The following is a 22,406-nucleotide window of genomic DNA, read 5'->3' as shown; positions in this document are numbered from 1 at the left end:
CCATAAGACGCACCCCCATTTTCCCCAAAAAAAATTTTTGGGAAAAATGTGAGTGTAATGGTCCGCAAAATACGGTAGTTATATTGACTCTTTTCTGTCATATTTTTTCTATTGCTTTTCTAAAGGTGCTACGCACAAACAGTTCTGTATGGGGTCTTCGCGTTTGGGATTATTACACCCATGAAGCTCTGAGTGAAGGTCCTTCTTATGACTGGGAGCTTGTTCAGGCACACCGGCATGAAGAACCTGAGAGAACTGATAGCTCTGCTCCCCAGACAAAGCGTAAGATCGTTTGGCCATCCTATCATGCACCACATCGCCTCCAGCCAGATGCCATCACTTGCTTGTTAGAGGTAAATCTATAGTTTACGCCATTATTATGTAAAGCACTATAAAGATTATGTGCAGATATCGAATATCTTATATTTAGAAGTGCTATGAAGTCGCTTAGGATATATTTATTGGTTTGTTTAGCAATAGGAAGCTGAAATCTAGTCTGACAAACTACAGCATATTTTACTGTACTCAGAATTTGAAGTTGAAAATTTTAATTTTTCCTTGGAAAATGGTTTGTATCTTGGGAAACACACTCCATCTTCATTTCCCTGCATTAATGGACAAAATAAATGGACTAGGATTGTTCATTATGTCTTTATTTGTATAGCATGGTGCTGTCAGTGACAACCCCTTTCAAAATGCGGGTACCGGGTCTAATTTTTTAAGGCTTAATGTTTTTACCGGTAGTGGAGTATTAGATGGAGGCCCCTCGAATGAATGAATATCTGTGTAGTAAGAGGACTGCTCATGTGCCTGTGTTCTGGTTGATTTCTATTTTCTCGTTGTTGTCACTTTTTGTCTATGTCCAATGTATGATATATCACATTGCACAGGGCAAATGTGATCCATAACTGTTATTTTCATAGGAGTTACAAAATCTAGAGATGGATTTGCGACCTGTTCCTGAGAAGTGGAAGGAAACATGGGATAAAGTAAAAGCTTCCCATAGAACAGAGGTCCGCCATGAAAGCCGGGTTAGTCTGTGCTTTGCCACTTTTCTCATACTTGCAAAATTAAACATACCATACTAGTGGGGTTGTTATGTCTTTGCATGTTGTACTTTTTTATGAGTTAGAAGGATTTATATTTGGGTTATCTCTTGACTTCCATCGTTCAGTTTGGATACGTATGTGTATGTAATATATTTCTATGTAACTAAAGTTTAATTTTATCTCACAGAAATCCAGTGCTTTACTGATGTCAAGTGTGCCCTCACAGCGCCAATCTTTGGGCATTTACCTGCAGGAGAGTGGTGTTGGATCTACACTGAATTTGAACTTGGAGAGTGGTCCAAACACAAGTACACCTACTAGTGCAGGGAAACTGGGGGCCCGAAACAGCACTAGCACCTTGTACAATCAGTTCAACACTGCAGAAAGAGAAAACCGGTAACCACAACCCTACTTGACTAACAGTGTTCCACAGCGAAATACACATAAAAATACTTTGCTTTACTGTTTTAGATAGTAGTAGATAAAGAAATACCAGCTCATCCACGCCCTAGACGGTTGTAGGCATGAGATCAATAGGACAAGATACAATCACATGTGGACGAAAGGAGGAGTTGATCCAGCTTCCAAAATTTTTTTTTGGCAAAAAATTTTTGTTAGGAGAAGGTGCAAAAAATATATACAAAAATAAATAAAAGGACAGCACAGCAGCAACGTGTTTCAAACGCTTATGGCGTTCTTTGTCAAAAAATTCTAGAAGCTGGATCAACCCCTCCTTTCCTCCACATAAAAAGTAGTGACTGTTCTGCTTAATCCATACTTCCATTGTGTGCCAACTTTTTCTTTATCGCCTTATTGGAGGACACAGATTACCATGGGTGTATGCTGCTGCTGCTAGGAGGCTGACACTATGCAAAACTAAAAACTTAGCTCCTCCCCGGCAGTATACACCCACCGACAGGCACCAAGTACCTCAGTTTGTGCTTAGTGTCTGTAGGAGGCGGACCAGGATCTCCCAGATCCGCACTTAACGATTTCTTTTTAGGCTTTAGTTGTGTGTGTATTAATCTTTTCCGTTTATTTTTCAGATTCAGCATCAGGAAACAGGGTGTAAGTTCACCCTGCTTTCCCATATCAAGCGGCTGAGCGAGCAATGTGGTAGTGCCCACATTGCAACTCTCAGGACCGCAGGCAGGACTTTTCCCCTATCACCCTTGGGTGCTATGGGCTGATGACGGGGGCCGGTCCTAGCCAATTCCCCTCCTCGCCCCTCTCCCGTGACAGGGCTGAGAGGAAGACGGCGGTCACCAGCGGTGACATTCCTCCTTCCAGCAAGAAATGGCGCCGTCTTCTGAACTATAGGGACATGGTGCGGGTACAGAGGACTTTCGCACCCAGCGGCCTGCTCTCTATTCGTGGGCCCCTGCGGTCACCCTCATCAGGGACATCAGGTAAGCTGTCTGAATGTCCCCTACAGCCCCGCATTCACCTAGACCTATGCTGACCCCCTCAGTACCGCAGCGTGACACCGGCATCTAGTAGCAGTCACTGGGGGAGCTGGCACCTGTTTGAATCTCCCACCCTGCGTTCTGTTCACATGGCAGTTTTCAGGACTGGCTCCTATAATAGCCGGTTTGAATTTCCCGCCCCCTTTTCCCCCGGGCGCGCGTCTCCCCTGCCATCGCTCTGCTCTGAGGGAGTTCACCGGTGTTTCTTCTCGGCGGGCAGCAGTTACCTTCTTCTTTCATATGTCTGCAGCATTGCGGGCGCCGGGTACGCCGTCCGACATTAGCCTCGGGGGGAGACACGCTTTAACTTTCACTTTGGCAAGCTTCTTCCTCCTCTGCGTGCGCTTTATTCGCGCCTTTTTCAGCCCATCACGGGGCAGCTTTCTCTTCAGCGCCATCAGTCTCCCCCTCTAGCCGCGCCCCCCCCTCGGTCTTCATCCAATCACGTGGCTCAGCCGTTAAGCTCCGCCCACCGCTAGCATTTTTCTGACATTTCTGAGAGATCACTTTTTCTCCCTTCTCCGGATCTCTTCTTGGGGGATACAAGGTGTTTGCTCCGCATCTGAACCTCGGTAGGCTCAGCGCTGCTGTAGTTGACGCTAGCTTAGCTCCCCACGGCAGTTCCATGTCAACTTAGTGCTACTGCTGTATAGACTTATGCCCAACTCTGCAAGGGCTCTCTGTTCCAGACCCACCGCTATTCACTACGCCTGCGCGCGCTGTAAAATAGAAGTGGGAATCAGGTCAGTCGTCTCCTTTTTGCCCGTCCTGCAGCCTTTCCGCCATGTCTGCCCCCCAGGAGCACTCCGAGTCCCGAAATGAGAGCACGCCACCCCCTGAGTGGGCCGTTGGAATGTCTCAGTCATTCTCTGATTTGACTAAAGTCTCTCAGTCTCTGGTCCAGGTCTTAGAACGGTTACCTCAGCTATCTACAGCCACCTGTGCGCCGACCGCCCCTCACGGTGAGTCGCCTGCACCTGACCGCGACCTTCAAGCAGACAGGCCGGGTAGAGATTCTAGGAAGCAGGCTCTGTCTGGCTCTTCTTCCAGCTCGCACGGTCCTTCCGCTTCACCCAGGCTACGCTCCTCGTCTCCCTCATCAGCAGACGACCATAGGTCAGACAATGATTCCCAATCCAGATCTGACTCAGAGGCGGACAACATGGCTAGAACTCGGGACATGGTAGATAGTCTCATATCAGCTGTCTTCCAAACCCTCAAAATAAAGGAAGATAAGGCACCTCCTCAGGAATGCTCTGTCTTTTTTAAGCGAGCGAGGCCTCCCCCTCGAACCTTTCCTAATCACAAGGAGTTCGACACCTCCTTAGCCAATCACTGGGAACACCCTGAGAAATGTTTTTCAGGCCACAAGTACTTAGATGTGCTATATCTCTTCGAGGCGGATCTAGTCACAAAATGGACTAACGCTCCTGAGGTAGATCCTCCAGTTTCCCGTCTTTCCTCTAAGACGGTTCTATCCCTCCCGGACGGAGCTTCGCTTAAAGATCCGACGGACAGGCAAATAGAATCTCTGGCTAAGTCAATTTTTGAGGCATCCGGTGCCTCCCTCTGTCCTATTTTAGCCTCCGCCTGGGTGGCCAAGGTCATTTCAGCTTGGGCAAAAATTCTTCGCAAGGGCATCTTAGCAGCAGCACCTCAGGATGAGCTGGCAGATTTGGCAGATCAAATTAATCATGCAGGTAAATACCTTTTGGCCGCCTCCTTGGACGCGGCCGGGTGTGTAGCAAGAGCTAACAGCAACATAGTAGCCATACGCCGCATCCTTTGGTTGAAGTCGTGGAGTGAGGACACCACCTCTAAAAAGTCGCTCACCAACCTGGCTTTTCACGGCTCTAGGCTCTTTGGCGCCAAGCTGGATCAGATAATTTCGGATGCCACTGGTGGTGAAAGTACCGCTCTTCCTCAGTCCCGGCCTAGAAGGTTTTTCAACAAAAAAGGCTGCTCGGCCGTTTAGGTCCTTTCGCCCCTTCGCTTCCACAGAAGGTTCATCCCAGCAGGACCGGCCCTCTGCTTCCAGGGACCGGAGGAAACCATCATATAAACCCGCTCCCTGCTGGAGGTCAAGAGGCCAGCCCACCAGGGTGGGAGGCAGACTTTCCTTTTTCAAGGACGCTTGGCTGTCTGTTGTCGACGACGCTTGGGTCAGGGAAATCATCACTTCCGGTTACAAAATCAAATTTTCTTCCCTCCCAAACAGTCTCTTCTTCCTGTCTCGACCCCCAAGACAGCGGTCCCAGATTCCAGGGTTCCTTCAGGCCATCTCCTCCCTTCTTTCCGCCGGGGTTGTCGTCCCCGATCCTTCAAACGAACGGTTTTCAGGGTTCTACTCAAATCTCTTCGTAGTCCCGAAAAAAGACGACTCTCTTCGTCCAATTTTGGACCTCAAGTTGCTCAACCGCCATGTGAGGGTCCTCCCCTTCAAGATGGAGTCCCTGCGCTTGGTAATAGCCTCGATGGAACCCGGAGAGTTCCTCTGCTCTGTCAACATACAGGATGCCTACCTCCACATCCCTATTTGTCTGCAACATCAGAAATTCCTCCGCTTTGCGATTCAGGACAATCACTATCAGTTTGCGGCCCTTCCCTTCGGCTTGGCCTCCGCTCCCCGTGTCTTTTATGAAAGTAATGGCAACAGTCATGGCCATCCTTCGATCCAGGGGGATTCTCATCATCCCTTATCTGGACTGACCAAGGGCTTGTCCCGCCAAGACTGTCTTCAAAGTCTTCAGATAACCCTGGATGCTCTCTGCCGCCTTGGATGGATAGTCAACAAGAAGTCCATCCTGCACCCTACCTAGCGTCTGACCTTTTTGGGCATGGAATTCGACACGAATCTAGCCCGGGTGTTTCAACCGAGGGACAAGTTTTCAACCCTTTGCAAGGGAATCCGATCCCTAAAATGCTCGATGATCATGCCCCTTCGGTCCTGCATGAGGGTCCTGGGGAAGATGATAGCTTCCATGGAAGCAGTGCCTTTCGCACAATTTCACTCTCTCCTCCAGCTGTTCCTCCTTTCAGTCTGGGACAAGACTTTGTTTTCTCTGGACCGCCCCATCCTCCTTCCTCTCAGAGTCAGACAATCGCTGACTTGATGGACTTTGCCGGCGTCAGTTCTCCAGGGAAGGTCCTTTCTTCTGCCTCAGTGGCAAGTCATCACCACCGATGCCAGTCTCCTGGGATGGGGGGCGGTTTACCATCGGAAAACGGCCCAAGGGCGCTGGAACGCCCAGGAGGCTCTTCTTCCCATCAACCTAATGGAGATCAAAGCAATCTTCCTTGCTCTCCTTCGTTGGCAGCCTCTCCTCGTAGGCAAACCAGTCCTCATTCAGTCAGACAACGCCACGGCCGTGGCGTACATAAACCACCAGGGCGATACAGCAGGCAGGTAATGTCAGAAGTGGCAAGGATACAGCGTTGGGCAGAGCGTTACGTTCCGGCGATCTCCGCTGTTCACATTCCAGGGGTGGAGAATTGGGCAGCCAAATTCTTAAGTCGCCAGGGTCTAGCGTCAGGCGAATGGTCCCTTCATCCCACAGTCTTCAATCAGATATGCCAGCGTTGGGGCACCCCGGACGTCGATCTCATGGCATCTCGGATGAACAACAAAGTTCCTCACTTTGTAGCCAGGTCCAGGGATCCTCTAGCCGTCTGTTGCGACGCCCTAGTAATTCCGTGGTCCCAGTTCCAACTGCCTTACCTGTTTCCTCCCCTTGCCCTAATCCCAAGGGTGGTCAAAAAGATAATCAGAGGGCATCCCAGTCATTCTAGTGGCTCCAGACTGGCCAAGACGTTCTTGGTATGCGGAGTTGGTGAACATGCTCGTGGATGTCCCCTGGAGGCTTCCAGACCGTCCAGATCTTCTCTTGCAAGGCCCCCTTTACCACGAGAATTCTCAGTCTCTTGAGTTTAACGGCATGGCCGTTGAGGCCGCAATTCTGAGAGAAATCAGGGTTTTCCAGCCGGGTCATTCAAACCATGATCAGAGCTAGGAAGCCAACCTCCTCCCGCATTTACCATAGGTACTGGAAGGCATTTTTCCGTTGGTGCGATGATAACGATGTTTTTCCATTGTCGTTCTCCATTCCATCCATACTTAGCTTTCTCCTGTCCGGTTTGGATGCGGGCCTTTCTCTCAGTACCCTCAAAGGTCAGGTGTCTGCCCTGGCAATCCTTTTCCAGAAGGATCTGGCTTCCTTACCGCAGGTGAAGACTTTTCTCCAAGGAGCTGCCCATGTGGCTCCTCCTCATCATTCTCCTATAGATCCGTGGGATCTCAATCTCGTTCTTGGCGCTCTCCAAAAGGCGCCGTTCGAACCAATCCAGGACATTCCTCTGTCCCTTCTCTCATGGAAGGTGGCTTTTCTAATCGACATTACATATATCAGGAGAGTTTCTGAGCTGGCGGCTTTATCCTGTCGTTCCCCGTACCTAATCCTACACCAAGATAAGGTCGTTCTCAGGCCAGTTCCTTTCTTCCTTCCAAAGGTGGTATCCCCCTTTCACATTAACGAAGATATCGTCCTTCCATCATTTTGTCCTGCGCCTGCTCAGCCTCTGGAAAAGTCGCTCCACAAACTGGATGTAGTGAGAGCCTCGTGTGTCTACCTTGCCAGGACCGCTTCTTTTCGCCAATCCGATTCCCTGCTTGTCATCTCTGAAGGTCGCCGGAAAGGGCTTCCACCATCCAAATCCACGATTGCTCGCTGGATTCGTTCTACCATTCTGGAGGCCTACCGACTTCAGGAAAAACTGCCCCCTCCGGGAGTGAGAGCCCACTCCACCCGGGCCGTAGGGGCTTCTTGGGATGTGCGACACCAGGCTTCGGCCTTACAACTTTGCAGAGCTGCGACCTGGTCGTCTTTGCACACCTTTGCGAGGTTCTATAGGGTTCATACCCAGGCCTCGTCTGATGCAGCTCTTGGTAGGAAGGTTCTGCAGGCGGCGGTAGCACATCGACCGACCTAAGCCCTTCCTTCTTTCGTTCCTTTATTGCTGTTCCCACCCTCGGGACTGCTTTGGAACGTCCCATGGTAATGTGTCCCCCAATAAGGCGATAAAGAAAGAGGGATTTTGGGTTCTTACCGTAAAATCTCTTTCTTTGAGCCTTCATTGGGGGACACAGCACCCTCCCTGTTTAAGTTGTACCGTGTTGGGTCTTCGAGTCACTTGTTGGGTTGGTACATATGTTGATAGTTTTTGGTTGCTTCTCCTACTGCTTTCTCACCAACTGAGGTACTTGGTGCCTGTCGGTGGGTGTATATTGCCGGGGAGGAGCTAAATATTTTGTTTTGAATAGTGTCCGCCTCCTAGCAGCAGCAGCATACACCCATGGTAATCTGTGTCCCCCAATGAAGGCTCCAAGAAAGAGATTTTACGGTAAGAACCCAAAATCCCTCTTTTTTCTACATTCACTACCAAGAACTCCCGTCATCCTTGTTACAAATGTAGGGATATTATAACATGGTGCCTTGCTCACACAAGATTTCCTTCCCTTCTAAAGGCGTATTTGGCTCCACTCACTTCCACATTGGGAGGTAAGAAGGGCCTCGCGTCTGAGTGTCCTCTGTGCCGAATGGAGGGGGCTGGAATTCTCCATATGTTATGGCAGTGTCCAAATCTGAACCCATATTGGACAGCGGTTCTTAATGCCATAGGAGGAGCGTATAGTTGTAGGATTGAAAGGGATCCTGTGGTGTGTATACTGGGATATGTGGAGGAGGTCCAGGTACATAATAAATATTAGGTTGCTATAGCTGGATTATTATATATTGCACGAAAACTGATCACAAGATACTGGATAAATGAAGATCCGCCAACGTTGAGGGAATTTTTCAGACAGTCTGACTATATTGTGAATATGAAAAAAGACATTTACGTTAAGAGAAAAAGCATAAGAACATTTGAAAAATATTCAGACTTGCGAGTCCTCAGTTGTTGATACCTTTAATTGGCTAACTGAAAAGATGGTAACACATTGCAAGCTTTCGAGACTACTCAGGTCTCTTCATCAGGCATTGACTAATACAAAATCTGAAGAGTCACATATTTATGCACAACACAGCACAGAAAAAATGCTATAGATAAGACAAGTGTCGTGAAGCAGAACTATCATAATGGAAGAGGGAGAAACATAAATATTGGACCAGTTCATAGATAAGGAGTCTGCATGTTTTATTGTCCTCTCATTGGAGTCTCCTAATGTGTTGTGATGCCCCCACAAGGTCTTAGGAGCAAATTCCTTAATTGATGTAAAAAGACATAAATCCATGCGACACATTTATTCCAGCATTGAGAGTGTCAAAGGTCATCATGAGCTTGAACTCCCAGACTCTCCTCTCTCTCTCTGAGATGTGAAGTTACTTTTCAATACCAGTAATTTCATATCCATGGTGAATGAATAGCGCCGCCCACGCTAGCGCCGCCCGCCCCCGCGCCTACCGCGGGTAGGCCGAAAATTTAGTCCCCGGCTTTTCCGGCCCACTGAGCTGCAATTTGAATAGCGCCGCCTACACTAACGTCGCCGCCCTTTCCTCTTGGCGCCTCTCATTCCTTACGAGACACGCAATCCTAATCTTGGGGGCCTTGTCTTTTACCTCAGCCTGCTCTGGACATGAGCTGTGAGGCGTGCACTCTGCCGGATACCGGGTGACACCACAGGGCCACCGCTATTCCTCCCGGGGGGACACAGCACATGATCGTGGGTAAGCTCCATCTGCCCTTAGATTTAAGCTTAACCCCTTCCCGGCACATTCCCTGCAGCTGCAGCTGCATTCCCTGCAGCTTTTCAGGAGCGCTATGTCTCAATCTAAGGAGGCTAAACGGGCTGCTAAGAAGCACACTGCGTTTTTTTACCGTGTGTACCACTTGCAAGTCTGCCTTACCCAGTGCACAGACTAATCCGTTATGCACGGCCTGCTCCCCGGCCTGCGCTCAAATGCCCCTCACTGCCGCTGCTGACGGGCCTCCTGCGTTTAGTACCCCTGAGTGGGCTGCGTCCCTGTAACGGTCAGCGGAGTCTCTGACCCAGGCTATATTCTCTCTCCGGGAGGACTCTTTAAGTCAGAAAGCGTCCTTACCTCCCGAGGAGGGCTTTGGCGTCTGCTGGGAACCATCCACCAGCAGGGGCCGTACTCGTTTAAGGGATGGTCAGGTCTCTAGAAAGAGGACCCATGCGTGTCCCCTAGTCCCGTTCGCGCCTCAGCATCGGCAACTCCTGTCTCTCGCTCTCCCTCTCCTGAGGTTCACAGCGAGCACGACTCTGAATTTGAATCTGACACATCAGCCCCTCAGAATCCCCCAACTGATCAAGAGTCGCTTGATTCTCTTATAGAATCAGTCAATAGGATTCTGAAGTTGGATGAGGAAAATATTCCCGCTCCAGCACACCCTATCTCATTTAAGAAAACCAAGCGTGTGCGCAGGTTATTTATCAGCCATCCGGAGTTTAAGAAAATTGTCCAGAAACATAGGGATCGTCCACATAAGTGGTTCACAGGGCAAAAGTCTACTCAGGCTAAATACCCTTTTGACCCAGACCTAATGAAGGATTGGTTACAGTCTCCTCCGGTGGACCCTCCTTTATGGCGTCTTGCTTCTAAAACGCTCCTATCCGTTTCTGTGGGTTCCTCAGTCAGAAACCCCCTCCGATCGTCAAATTGACTACCTTGCCTGTTCAGTTTTTGAAGCTTCAGAAGCCGCGCTTTTTCCATCTTTCGTGGCAATTTGGGTCACTAAGGCAATGGCCGCTTGGGCAGAAGTCTTGATTACTTCCTTCCAGGGCACCAATCTTCCTCCGGAGGCAACCACTGTCGCCATGCAGATAATTCACACAGCGTACTTTGTAGTGGGCGTTTCTTTTGATGCCGCCAATTGCGCTGCTCAAACTGCCGCTAATGCAATCTCCCTTAGAAGAGCCCTATGGCTCCGCGACTGGCAGGCGGATGCCACATCTAAAAGATCGTTGACTTCTCTCCCCTTTCAAACAGGTCCTTTTGGAGAGAAACTGGACCAGCTCATTTCTGATACTACCGGGGGAAAAAAGTAAATTCCTTCCTCAACAAAAGGCTGTACAGCCGTTTTGCAACCAACAGCCAACGCGTTTTCGATCTTTTCGCAACAATTCCGGTTGGTCCTCCTCTACCTTCTCTTCCGGATCAGGTCAGTCCCCGCGCGGAGACAGAGGCTCCCAGGTCTCATACAGACCTAACCGCTCTTGGAAACCCAGGCATAGGGCTTCTGGATCTAGGGGAGCCAGATCTCATAGATCTACCCAATGACTTGTTGCGGTATCCGGCGGACACCGACAAAGTAGGCGGTCGCCTACTTTCCTTCAGCCACACCTGGCTCGCGGTCGTCCACGACAAGTGGGTCAGGGAGCTGGTGTCCTCCGGATACAAGATAGAATTTTCTTCTCCCCCTTCAACTCGGTTTTTCCCTTCCTCTCCCCCCAAGATAAAGACAAGAGCCTTCCTTCGGGCTGTTCAGGCTCTGCTAAGGGACGAAGTCATCATTCCGGTCCCTCATCACGAAAGGTTCAAAGGATTTTATTCAAACCTTTTTGTGGTTCCAAAGAAGGACGGGACGATGTGACCCATTCTGGATCTCAAACTGTTAAATCAGTTTGTCAAGGTACGGCGATTCCGAATGGAATCTCTCCGATCAGTTGTCGCTTCCATGGAAAAAGGAGAGTTCCTAGCATCCATCGACATCAAGGAAGCTTACCTTCACATTCCGATCTGCCCGTCCCACCAGCAGTTCCTGCGTTTTGCAATTCACAAGGAACACTTCCAATTCGTTGCCTTGCCCTTCGGACTCGCCACCGTCCCCAGGGTCTTTACCAAGGTCATGGCGACTGTCATGGCCATTCTCCACTCTCGGGGAGTAGTGTTGTTACCGTATCTGGACGACCTGCTCATCAATGGTCCGTCCCTTCCAGCCTGCGAGGAATCCGTGGATATAACAGTAAATACACTTTCTCGCCTGGGGTGGAAGATAAACTTTGAAAAGTCTTTCCCAAAACCGGCTCAGCAGATTTCCTTTTTAGGAATGATCTTGGACACTTCCCGTGGGTTGGTCATTCTCCCTCTAGAAAAGACCCAAGCCTTACAACAGGCAGCGCAGACTCTTTCCCGACCAGTTTCTCACTCCATTCGTTTCAGCATGAGAGTTCTCGGAAAGATGGTGGCTGCGATGGAAGCAGTTCCATTTGCACAGTTCCATCTCTGTCCCTTACAACATGCGTTACTGTTAGCTTGGGACAAGAACCTGTTATCCCTGGACTGTCGGATCCTTCTGTCCCTGCAGGTCAGGCAAGCCCTCAGGTGGTGGACACTGAGGTACTCCCTGAATCAAGGGAGGTCTTTTCTCCCAGTAAGATGGTTGGTAGTAACCACTGACACAAGTCTTCTCGGCTGGGTTGCAGTCTTTCGTCACCACACGGCACAGGGTCATTGGTCAACCCGAGGGTCACGTCACCCCATCAGCATTTTGGAGATACGAGCGATCAGATTAGCTCTACAGAGTTTCCACCATCTCCTCGCAGGTCACCCCATCAGGATACAATCCGACAACGCCACGGCTGTAGCGTATATCAACCGCCAGGGAGGTACCCGGAGCAGGATGGCCATGAACGAAGTGAGTCACATCCTTCATTGGGTTGAGACCAACCATTCGCCCATCTCAGCAATCCACATCCCGGGCGTAGAAAATTGGGCGGCAGATTTTCTCAGTCGCCAAGGCATTGCCTTGGGAGAGTGGTCTCTTCATCCAGAAGTCTTTCAGCAGATTTGTCATCGTTGAGGGACTTCGGATGTGGATCTCATGGCCTCAAGACTAAACAGCAAGGTTCCTCGGTTCATTGCCCGATCGCGCCATCGGAGCGGACGCCCTAGTTTTCCATGGCACCAGTTCCGGCTCCCGTACATCTTTCCCCCTCTTCCCTTGCTTCCGAGGGACATCAAGAAGATCAGAGCGGAGGTAGTACCAGTGATACTAGTCACGCCAGATTGGCCGTGCCGAGCATGGTATACACAACTAATACAACTAGTCGCCGACGTCCCCTGGCGACTTCCAGATCGCATGGATCTACTCTCACAGGGCCCGATTTACCACCAGAACTCCGTGGCCCTGTCTTTGACGGTGTGGCCATTGAATCCTGGTTTTTAGCACAGGCTGGATTCTCTCACGACGTGATTTCCACCATGATTAGTGCTAGGAAGCCTGTGTCCATTCACATCTATCACCACACCTGGAAAACCTTCTTTTCGTGGTGCAAAGATCATGGTCGATCCCCTCTGGTGTTTTCCATTCCGGCTATATTGGAATTCCTTCAATCCGGATTAAAAACAGGCCTCGCACTTAGCTCGCTCAAGGGCCAAATTTCGGCCTTGTCAGTGCTTTTCCAACGCAAAATTGCCACCAAACTTCAGGTCAAGACATTCATTCAGGGAGTTTCCCATGTGGCGCCTCCTTATAGAAGGCCATTGGAATCAAGGGACCTTAACCTGGTTCTCGGGGGGCCTTACAGGAGGCTCCTTTCAAACCGCTGCAGGACATGTCACGGACCGTCCTCTCTTGGAAGGTGGTCTTTCTAGTGGCAATTACGTCAATCAGACGAGTTTCGCAATTGGCAGCCCTGTCCTGCCGTTCTCCGTTCCTGAATTTTCATCAGGACAAGGTAGTTCTCAGGACGTCCCCGTCCTTCCTGCCCAAGGTCGTCTCCTCTTTCCATCTCAACGAGGAAATTGTTTTGCCTTCCTTTTGTCCGGCGCCAGTCCATCGCATTGAGAAGGCCCTCCACACCCTGGATGTGGTTAGGGCGCTAAGACTGTACATCTCGTGGATGGCTCCCTTCCGCAAGTCAGATGCCCTGTTCATACTTCCAGAGGGGCATAGAAAGGGTCTAGCCGCTTTAAAAGCAACACTAGCCAGGTGGATTTGCTTGGCGATTCAGGAATCCTACCTTGTCAGGAAGGGGCCTGTCCCAGCGGGGATTAAGGCGCATTCTACCCGGTCAGTGGGCGCCTCTTGGGCCATTCGGCACCGGGCCTAGGCAGAAGAGGTCTGCAAGGCTGCGACTTGGTCCAGTCTGCATACCTTTACAAAACATTACCAAATTCATTCTCAGGCCTCTGCAGACGCATCCTGCAATCGGCAGTACCTCAGTGTTGACTCAGTGGTACATGGGGTATTAGCAGATGTATGCTCCCCACCCAGGGACTGCTTTAAGACGTCCCACTGTCTGTGTCCCCCAATGAGGCGTAGGAGAAATAGGGATTTTTGTGTACTCACCGTAAAATCCTTTTCTCTGAGCCATTCACTGGGGGACACAGCACCCACCGTGTTTAGCCTACTGGCTCATTGTAGCATTCTTAGGTTGTGACATAGTTATGGTTATTGTTGACTGTTTAAGCTCCTACTGCTTTTTTTCACCGAACTGGAGAAATCTCATCCAGCGAGAGGGTGTATACTGCAGGGGAGGAGTTAACTTTTTTTTTTCTTCTGGTTTACTTAGTGTCCTCCTAGTGGCAAGCAGCATAACACCCACTGTCTGTGTCCCCCAATGAATGGCTCGGAGAAAAGGATTTTACGGTGAGTACACAAAAATCCCTATTTATCTGATTTTTTTTTTTAAAAAAAGTGATTGTCCCCTAAACCTAATAACTGGTTGAGCTACCCATAGGAGCAACAACTGCAATCAAGCATTTGTGATAACTGACAGTCTTTTACAATGCTCTGCAGGAATTTTGTCCCACTCATCTTTGCAGAATTGCTGTAATTCAGCCATATTGAAAGGTTTCCTAGCATGAACCACCTATTTAAGGTCATGCATCAGCATCTCAAGCGTATGAAGGTCAGGACTTTGTCTAGGCTACTCCAAAGTCTTAATTTGTGTTTTTCTTAAACCATTCAGAGTTAGACTTGCTGGTGTGTTTTGGATCATTGTCCTGCTGCATAATCCAAGTGTGCTTCAGCTTGCGGTCACGAAGAGATGGCTTGACATTTCTCTTTCAGGATTTTTTTTTGTAGACAGCAGAATTCATGTTTCCATTCACCATCAAGTCTTCCAGTTTCTGAAGCAGCAAAACAGTTCCAGGCCATCACGCTACCACCACCATCAGCTGTGATCTGATGCTGACCTGTCTGTATACCCTTTTGCTTCCCCCCTGCCCAGCAGATGTGGTATGATCAGACTATAGGCCCCGTTACATTTAGCGATGCACCAGCGATCTCGACAACGATATGACCCGGTCAGGATTGCTGGTGCATCGCTAAATGGTCGCTAGTGAGTTGCCAAACAGGCAGATCTTACTAGTGATGCAGCAGCGGTCGATACTTACCTGTCAGACGCGGCGATGATGACTTCTTCCGTCCGTCCATGGCTCGCTTGTCGGCGCCAGCAGGAAGCCGACAACAAGAAAACGGCCCAGGACGTTCTCGTGCGATCACCGATAACCAGCGGGGGAGCCGGTCAGAGGTGAGTGTCGCATGTAGCGATATCGCTAGTGATATTGCTGCTGCGTCACAAAATCGGTGACGCTTTAGCGATATCGCTATGTGTAAAAGGCCCTTATGTTCCTTTTCCGTCCGACACAGCCATTACACAGTACACAGCAGGGGCACATTTATAAGATTATCTCAGCACAAGAACATTTTATTTAAACACATCCATTTGTGGAAGTTATTATTCCAAGATCTATTGATTAAGTGAACCTTTTGTTCGTTGGAAAACCCCTTTAACTGAGAGAATTGAGGCCTTAACATTGCAGGATAGTATTCTCCAATCATCCTATTGATCCAACCTTTGGTCATACATTAAGTTTTACTGCAGTCTGGCAGTCTATGAAAACACAATTTCTTTGTTTCAGATCGTATGAGGGAATTTTATGTAAGAGAGGTGCATTTATGAAACCCTGGAAACCTCGCTGGTTTGTGTTGGACAAGACTAAGCATCAGGTAATGGATTGAATAATCGCTGTTGAAATTTTTTTTTTTTGGCTGGACCTTGATTTCTATTTTGACATTTTCATGTCTAGCTTGAAAAATGTCAAAAAGGGCAAAGTAACAGGCACACACGAGTGATCAAACTCCACCTTGTATGGGTGGCAGCTTTTGTTACAGTGCTTTTTTTGTCTTTATTTTTACATAATAGTTTAGTCTAAGAATACATGCAGCGACATTGCTGAGTTAATAGAAGAACCTACCACCTGAATTCAGCCGTATACTTTGCAGGGTGCGAGTAAATGTCTTAGCTTAGTTATGGCAGACATTTTAAACCCCAAATTGTCTTTTTTTGTATAACATAGGGAGGGTGATTGTGACTGATTCTGTTATTGCCTCCTTTTGTATTATTCTAGCTAACCACACTAGCTGTGCCTGTCATGATGTAACTTATATGGTTCTCTATAAACTTTATTGTAACTGTAAAAAATACTAGAAAGTGTGAATTTTCTGCTATCTAAAGCGTATGGAGGTTTGAGCTTCAGGGGAGTTGTTTACTTGCCACTAGTCTGTATATACTGCCTTGTGAATGTCATTGTCAGCAGATGGGCAAGAAGACAAGGATCTGGAGCATCTAAAAAAAACCCACACACATAAGATAAATATGGGTCAACAAATGAATGTTCGTTGGCAGAAGAAAAGCGATCTCGGACTGCATTGGCCTATTAGATTTTTTTTCACCCCATGATGGAGCCTGTACCTGATCCATCTTTTGAATGACGAATATTTGTCTGACATTATTGGAAGCAAACAATCGTTTGTTTCGCTGTGGCAGCTGACTATCCTTCATTATGGTCAAAATTGGCTGTTTCAGGTGAACTTAGATTAATATGATGTGTATGGGAGCCATGTATTTGATTATATATGTCGATATATATCTCCTGATTATTTACATGACCATCAGACAGCTGTGCCCTCACGTCTCACCATAAAATGAATTTCCTCTTGTTTAGTTAAGATATTATGAGAGCCGGACAGACACTGAATGTAAAGGGGTTATTGATCTGGCCGAGGTAGAGACCATATCTGCTGGTACACCAACATTGGGTGCTCCCAAGAATGTGGATGAAAGAGCATTTTTTGATGTAAGTCTTCACTTATTTCTTTTTTCTCACAATAAACAAGTTAATTTATACATGTTAACCTAATCTGTTTTGAGGTCTAAAATTTTTATTACACTTTTTTTTGTGGTTGACTCTGTTTTCTGGGCGGTTATCTGCTTTCCTTAACACAGCCATAGTGGAAAATAGTGAAATTATGTCTGGCTATAGCTCACACCTAGGAGGAGCTTACTAAAGAAGGATTTTTTTTTTTTAGTGGAACATGGGCTATATAAATTTTTAAAGGGAACCTGACAGCTGATGCATGCTATCCAATCCATGAGCATGTTTGACTCGAACACTGCACTGTTACAGAGAAGAACATACCGTATATACTCATGTATAAGCCGACCCGAGTATAAGCCGACCTCCCTAATTTTGCCACAAAAAACTGGGAAAACTTACTGACTCGTGTATAAGCCTAGGGTGGGAAATGCAGAAGCTACTGGAAAATTTCAAAAGTAAAAATAGATACCAATAAAAGTAAAATTAATTGAGACATCAGTAGGTTAAATGTTTTTGAATAGATATTGAATCAGGAGCCCCATATAATGCGCCATACAATTTATGATGTGCCCCATAAGATGCTCCATACAAAATACGCCCCATATAATGCTCCATAAAGTTTATTATGGGCCCCATAAGATGCTCCATACAAAATACGCCCCATATAATGCTGCACAAAGGTTAATAATGGCCCCATAAGATGCTCCATACAAAATACGCCATATATAATGCTGCACAAATGTTAATAATGGCCCGATAAGATGCTCCATAGAATAATATGCCCCATATGCTGCCCCATAAAGGTTATGGCCCCATATGATGTTCCATAGATTATGCCCTATAAGATTCTCCATAGATTATGCCCCCATATGCTGCCCCAATAAGATTCTCCATAGATTACGCCCCCATATGCTGCCCCATAAGATGCTCCATAGATTATGCCCACATATGCTGCCCCATAAGATGCTCCATATATTATGCCAGCATTATGCCCCCATATACTGCCCCATAAGATGCTCCATAGATTATGCCCCCATATGCTGCCCCATAAGATGCTCCATAGATTATGCCCCCATATGCTGCCCCCATAAGATGCTCCATAGATTATGCCCCCATATACTGCCCCATAAGATGCTCCATAGATTATGCCCCCATATGATGCTCCATAGATTATACACCATATGCTGCTGAAAATATAAAAAAAGACATACTCGCCTCTCCATCGCTGTGGGCCAGGTGCCGGTGTCACCGCTGGCTCAGGACCCGGCACCTGAGATTTTCACCTGTCCTCGTTCCCACGCTGCTCACCGCTGTCTGCCGCTTCCTCTGCCAGTGACGTTCAGGCAGCAGAGGGCGCGGCGCACTAACCACGTCATCGCACCCTCTGCTGCCTGAATATCACTGACAGAGGACACGGCAGACAGCGGTGAGCAGCGTGGGAACGGAGACAGGTGAATATCGCATATACTTACCCCCTCCTGACGCGATCTCTGCAGCCCCGCTTCTCCCATGGTCTCCCTTCCTTCAGCGGTCACGTGGTACCGCTCATTAAAGTCACGAATATGTGCATATTCATGACTTTAATGAGCGGTACCACGTGACCGCTGAAGGAAGGAAGACTGTGGGACAAGCAAGGGGGCTGCAGAGACTCGTCAGGGGGGTCAGTATGATCTGACAACCCCGCTGACCCCCTGGCGTATGACTCGCGTATAAGCCGAGAGGGGGGACTTTCAGCCCCAAAAAAACGGGCAGAAAATCTCGGCTTATACGCAAGTATATATGGTACTTGAAAAGCTGCCGGGGATCAAGCCAAACAGGAGATTAGTCAAATAGGGCAGGTCTGTGGCATCTGCTCCTATTGATTGACTGGTCTCTCCCTGCGTGAGTGTATAAGGGAGACTTGTCACTCCAGGGCACACGCCTGTCCAATTAGTCTTCTACGCAGCTTGGGCTTGGCTGCTTTTGAAGTGTGTTTCTCTCTGAAATGCTGCAGTGTCTGAGTCCAAGGTACCTAGCTGAAATCATGCAGCCAGAGTCCGATACCTGCTGCCTGTGGATGGGGCAGAATGTATTAGCTGTGAGGTTGCCTTTAAGCAGTGTATTCCCTTAGTGTAGCTTCAGGCAGTCAGGTTTAATTGAGACAGTTTAATCACAGGGTAAATGGGTTGTCCTTTTAATGTAAAAAAAAAAAAATATCGGCAATATGGGCCGAATTCTTTTTTTATGTCCCCCACCAGTCTCTTTTGTTTCCACTTCTTGCATGGGACATCACATGACCTCCTATTCAGAGTGTGTGTGTGTCTGTAGACATTGGAAGGAATGCCTATAATTGGATCCTACAAGTTAGGCCATAAAGTATATATCAGAGAAGCGCCAAGAGAAAATACTTTATACACAGGCCAAGTGAAGTATAAAACCAAGCCATCAAATGACAAACATACATATAAACAGAAAAAAACACAGATGAGGCAACTTGGTGGAAAAATCCAGACATAATGTATACACAATTAAAATACATATGTATCATGTAATAGAAATTACAGCAAAAAAAGTATACCTACAGAGTCATTTAGGGCAAGAGCATTATATTAGAGAGAGCACAAATATGTACTTCTATATAAAGTATAGTCATTAAAATAGCAATTCATGGCACAATGGGTAAAGCTATATGCATAAAGTACTCAATAATTAGTATATTTACACCCCAAAGGAAATTAATGAGAAGCCTGGCAAGGTGATAAAGTATACCCCTCATATTATACCGCTAGGAATATGAATAGCTTTAAGTACAGCATAATTTGAAGCATGCCTAAATAAATAAATATACATAAATGTACCTACGTCAAACCTCATACATGAAGCTGTTAAGAGTCATTACCTCATAAGTTTTGATGTCCAGGAGTCCACCACACCCGACACGCATTTTGCATTGAAATGCTTCATCCAGAGGTGATGGGTTCTCTTCCAGCGTCTTATTTATGGTGTCAACAACCAATAGAAAATAAATAATGTTATTCCCAGTGAAAACCTGTTCACGTTAAGAACGCTGCCACATGTATTAGTGTACATCGTTGCCATCACAATGATCACATGGCTAAATAAAAGATGTGTCTATAGATGTTATTTATAGGAATCCTGTCAGCAGGATTGTGCTCAGTAACCTACAGTCATTGTCAGGTTGGCGGCGTTATACTGATTAAAATGATACCTTGGTTGATGAAATCAATCTTGTGGTTGTTTATTATATATTTGTAGTTTTCAGTGAATAAGTTTCTTGTGCGCTGGGGCGGCCTGTGAGGGGATGGGGGGGGTGTTCTTCATATGGTGCTTTGCTTACATATATATTACATTAAGCAAAATGGCGGCGCCTGCGCTGTATCATGTTTCGCATTATGCATATAATATTGTAGGGTAAAAGGAAAAAAATGTTTACTTCATCAAAATGGCGGCGCGTGTACAGTAGCATCTATCTCGTTCCGATAGATGTTACTGTGTAAAAAATGTGGCTGCAGCAAAATGATGGTGCTTGCGCAGTAGCATCTATCGTTATGCGATAGATGATACTGAGCATGTGCCGCTGGCATCATTTTGATGAAGTAAATTTTTTTTTACTCAACATATTATATGCATAATGTGATACATGCCACTGCGCCGGCGCAATTTTACTTAATGTACAAAGAAAAAGAAAAAAAAAAAAAATTCTAACCCCACAATGATATGCATTATGTAAAACAGTGACCTGTCATGAGCCATAAGGATGCATGTGTAAACAGAGCACCACATAAAGACAACCCCCTTCCTCCCAGTCACCCCGAAGCAGGAGAATCTCCTTAATTAAAAACTGCAAATAAAGATTACACAACAACCACAAGATGGATTTAATCACCCCAGTATAACGGCGCCGACCTGCCACTGTCTGTAGGTTACTATGCACAATCCTGCTGACAGGTTCCCTTTAAATGGACTTTAACTTAAATTTTCCAAGTTCCATCATTGTATTTTTCTTTTTACTATATGTACCTTTTCCTTTCAGCTGAAGACAACGCGACGGGTGTATAATTTCTGTGCCCAAGACCCTTCTCAGGCTCAGCAGTGGATTGACCGAATCCAGAGCTGCTTGTCTGATGCCTGAAACTTCAGGGATAGCATCACAAAGACTGCAGGACGTCAATGAAAAATTGTAACATCGGAGTACCACATGGCAACCACCAGAGAAATCTTGCAAGCCCACAAGCTGTTACTTTCCAGATTTTTCTGGAAGCTTAAGCACCTTTAGCTTTTTTTTTTTTTTTTTTTTTTTTTTGTTCTGATGTGTTTAGTATTGCACATTACCATCAGTTTAAGCAACTCTCCTCTGTGAACCCTACTTCATGTTGTCCACTGGGAATCAATAAGGAACAGAACTAGTCGTGGACTTTTAGAAGTTTCAACCCATAAGAAAAAGCTCTGTTGAAAGTATACAGGATGATTGGCATTTTTCAGAGAAGCTTTGGACTCTGCATTGTGAGTTGGGTGAGGTTAGCAGTTTGGTTCTTGAGCCAAAAAGGTAATCTGTCTGGCTCCACATTCTGCGTAAAGCAATGCTATCCTGATCTCCTGATGTTCCGGAAAGGATTTTCGCTTTTTGTGTACAATTTTAAATGGTTACTTGTGAGTTACTTGGTTGAATTGTCGTTTTTCTTTTTTGTTTTAATCATTTTATAAAGGCGAGGAGCTTGGCAGTGGGACCTGTGAGTCCTAGTACCATGTGAATTAGGAGCGTTACGAGGCCCAGCAGTAGAGAGCTCGGAGGTGATGAAAATCCATGATAAAACTTAACATTATTCACATTCGTAATTCATCTGAAATACATATGTCCTGTTTTTATATAAAGCGCAGCCATTTTATTACACTCTTTAGCTGTAAGTTGGCTGTACTGCACAAGTGGACTTTTGCACCAAGGTGTTTGTCCAGGCCACGTGCTCTGCCTGTAGGTGATGCATCTGTAATTTAGGAGAACAGGTAAAAACCACTAAGGATTCTACTACTACTTCAGTGTCATAGGACTCTGCTTGTTTAACACTCCAGTGTATATACTGTAATGAAAAGAGAGAAGACCCTTGTATAAAACGTTGTCCTTGAGTAATTTAAAGACACATTGTCAGAAATATGGAAATGAGCCACAAGGAATTCTGGATCACCTTTTAACCACACAACCTGTGAAATAAGGAAACTATGAAGACTTTGGATGACAGGACAGCATCTTGTGCTCATTGTGTTTTACATTTGGAGTAACAGGATAATTTGTTAAAATTGCTAACTGTATTTTAACTCTGTGGTTATTGTACTTCACTTAATTATTACTGTAATTATTGTATATAGAATAATCTCCAAAAGAGCATGAGACTTCAGAGATGTGATGGGAAAGAAAGGGGAAAGTGATTTTGCCATTAACCTTTCCACTGTAGGACAGAACTTGGTAAAATTTTGCCTGGAATGTATTTAATGTTTTACAGTACAGCAGATATAAGGTTCATTCATTAGATGAGACTTAATACATATTAAAAATGTCACCTACACATTGTTTGTGTATTCTTCACCATATTCTCAGGAGTGTAAATTCCAGCAATGTGTAGATACGTGGAACTTCGCCCTTATACACACATTGTGGTTATTTGCTGTATATTTATGCACATATCCATAATAAGCTCTGCATTTGGAATGTCTCGATTATGGAGTTACATAGAAAATGCAAATAACGCCGACAAGACATGGAGCTTCTGTCT

The 22,406-nt window shown here is 46.6% G+C and overlaps 1 protein-coding gene across 9 annotated transcripts in view; it reads left to right on the top strand.

The window, feature by feature from the left end:
• Positions 1–22,199, top strand: part of SBF1 (SET binding factor 1) — a 198,275-nt gene extending 176,076 nt beyond the window's left edge. For all 9 annotated transcript variants that reach the window (XM_073579279.1, XM_073579273.1, XM_073579272.1 and 6 more), the window contains 6 exons: positions 126–353; positions 924–1,031; positions 1,237–1,445; positions 15,403–15,490; positions 16,489–16,620; positions 20,675–22,199. In XM_073579279.1, the coding sequence (XP_073435380.1) occupies positions 126–353; positions 924–1,031; positions 1,237–1,445; positions 15,403–15,490; positions 16,489–16,620; positions 20,675–20,773 (864 nt within the window). In that variant the 3' untranslated portion in view covers positions 20,774–22,199. The remainder of the gene's footprint in view (positions 1–125; positions 354–923; positions 1,032–1,236; positions 1,446–15,402; positions 15,491–16,488; positions 16,621–20,674) is intronic.
• Positions 22,200–22,406: the final 207 nt, after the last annotated feature.

The sequence above is a fragment of the Dendrobates tinctorius genome, unplaced genomic scaffold (assembly GCF_039654945.1).
Source record: "Dendrobates tinctorius isolate UK_male_01 unplaced genomic scaffold, ASM3965494v1 ptg000062l, whole genome shotgun sequence".
Lineage (NCBI taxonomy): Eukaryota > Metazoa > Chordata > Amphibia > Anura > Dendrobatidae > Dendrobates > Dendrobates tinctorius.
The sequence above is the reverse complement of the archived record's forward strand: the minus strand, read 5'-3'. Positions and strand labels throughout refer to the sequence as shown.